We start from the raw sequence: 2,073 nt of genomic DNA on the forward strand, positions 1-2,073 counted from the left end.
AGTCACCTTTTCATTATATCTATAAGCCCTATCATTGAGAAGGGGGTGAGAGAGGTTAAATATCACAAATCACTGATCTCAATCATAATGGTTGGACTTACCCTTTTTTGCTTGTCTCAAATTATAGAAAATTATATCTTCATACTCAGCAATATATCACCTGTTACCTCTCTAATACTATAATACTACTGAAATGCATATGGCTAACTGAACAACACTTTCTGGAAAAAAAAAGGCAAGGAGATAGATAGATGATAGATAGATGATAGATAGATACTTTTCTACTAATTTTTCTTACCCAAAAAAAGCACAATCCCATATATTTAATGCATTGCGAGATTATACTACTGAAGAAATAATTCAATAACTGGCATCTCTCCAAACCCATAGTAATGGAAGAAAAACATTGATATTCATATATTTATAATCTTTGTGATTTTTAATTTGGACAGGGTCATGGAATATCTACTGTTTGCATAATGTTAAATTACAACAGGACCAGTCTTCACCCTACCAGCTTTCTACTGCTTGGCATTCCAGGATTGGAGGCTGTTCACATATGGATTTCTATCCCTTTTTGTCTAGTCTACCTCGTGTCACTAATGGGAAATGTTGCCCTTCTATTAATTGTCAAGACAGACCACAAACTACACGAACCTATGTACCTGTTTCTATGCATGCTTTCAGTGGCTGACTTGATTCTTACTTCTTCTACACTTCCCAAGATACTTAGCCTCTTCTGGTTCAATTACAGAGAGATCTACTTTGAAGCCTGCCTCACTCAAATGTATCTTATTCATTCTCTGTCTACTATGGAATCTGGATTTATCCTGGCCATGGCTTTTGACCGCTACATAGCCATTTGCCACCCATTAAGACATTCCACTATCCTGACCCCTGCAGTGATTATAGGCTTCGGTTTGGGCATTGTCTTTAGAGGAGCTGTACTCCTCAGTCCACATCCCTTTCTACTGAGGTGGCTTTCCTACTGCAGAACTAATGTCATCTCCCATACGTACTGTGAGTTTATGGCTGTGATAAAGCTAGTTTGCACTGAAACCAAGATTCGTAGAGCCTACAGCCTAATTGTGGCATTCCTGACAGGGGGATTGGATTTCATATTGATCATCTGTTCTTATGTCCTTATTCTTTTCACTGTCTTTAATCTGCCTTCGAAAGCTGCCCGCCTCAAGACCTTAAGTACATGTGTCTCCCATGTATGGGTCATCTTAGTGTTTTATACACCAGCCTTTTTCTCTTTTCTCACTCATAGGTTTGGCCACCACATCGCTCCACATATCCATATTTTTATAGCCAATATATATCTTCTTATTCCACCTATGATGAACCCTATTATTTATGGTGTAAAAACCAAGAGAATCCGGGAGGGATTCTTTAAATTCTTAATAATCAAATGTGTTTGAAAGCATATATTGCTGCTTTCAAGATTCTCCCTTTGTCTTTTTCTTTTAAACATTTGACTGATACTTTAGGTAAAGATATCTTGTTTTCATTCTGCTTAGAATTTGTTGAGCTTCTTGTTTGTGAGGATTGAAGTTTTTTTGGTTTTTTTTATCAATTTTTGAAAAATTTCAGCCATTATTTCTTCAAATGTTATTTCTGTCTCTCCTGTCCTTCTAGGATTTTCTTTATAGGCTTTTTTTTTTTTTTTTCTGTATCCTACAGGGGTCTTTGAGACTTTTTCTTTTTTTTTTTCTTTTTTTTTTTTTTTTTTTTTTTTTTTTTGCTTTTCAGGCTGAATAGTTTCAATTGGCCTCTCTTCAAGCTTGCTTATTCATTTTTTTCTCTAAGTTTAAATATGCTTTTGAGCACCTATTGTGGATTTTACATTCATTTATTATACATTTCCATTATATTTGGTTCTTTTTAAATAATTCCTGTCTATTTATACTCTGTATTTGGTGACACATGATTCTCAAACTCTTCCTTTTCTTCTTTAGACTTGGTTTATTTTAGTTCTTGGAACTTATTTGTAATAGCTGATATCAAGTCTGATTCGTAAGCAAGATTTTTACTTGGAGTGGGTTTTGTTTGTTTGTTTTGTTTTGTTTT

General features: G+C 34.7%; 1 protein-coding gene across 1 annotated transcript; it reads left to right on the forward strand.

The window, feature by feature from the left end:
* The first annotated feature begins 479 nt into the window (after positions 1–479).
* LOC125916819 (olfactory receptor 52K2-like) lies at positions 480–1,424 on the forward strand. The gene has a single exon (XM_049623096.1). The coding sequence runs from the start codon at positions 480–482 to the stop codon at positions 1,422–1,424; it is 945 nt and encodes a 314-aa protein (XP_049479053.1).
* Positions 1,425–2,073: the final 649 nt, after the last annotated feature.

This window comes from Panthera uncia, chromosome D1 (genome assembly GCF_023721935.1).
Source record: "Panthera uncia isolate 11264 chromosome D1, Puncia_PCG_1.0, whole genome shotgun sequence".
Classification (NCBI taxonomy): domain Eukaryota; kingdom Metazoa; phylum Chordata; class Mammalia; order Carnivora; family Felidae; genus Panthera; species Panthera uncia.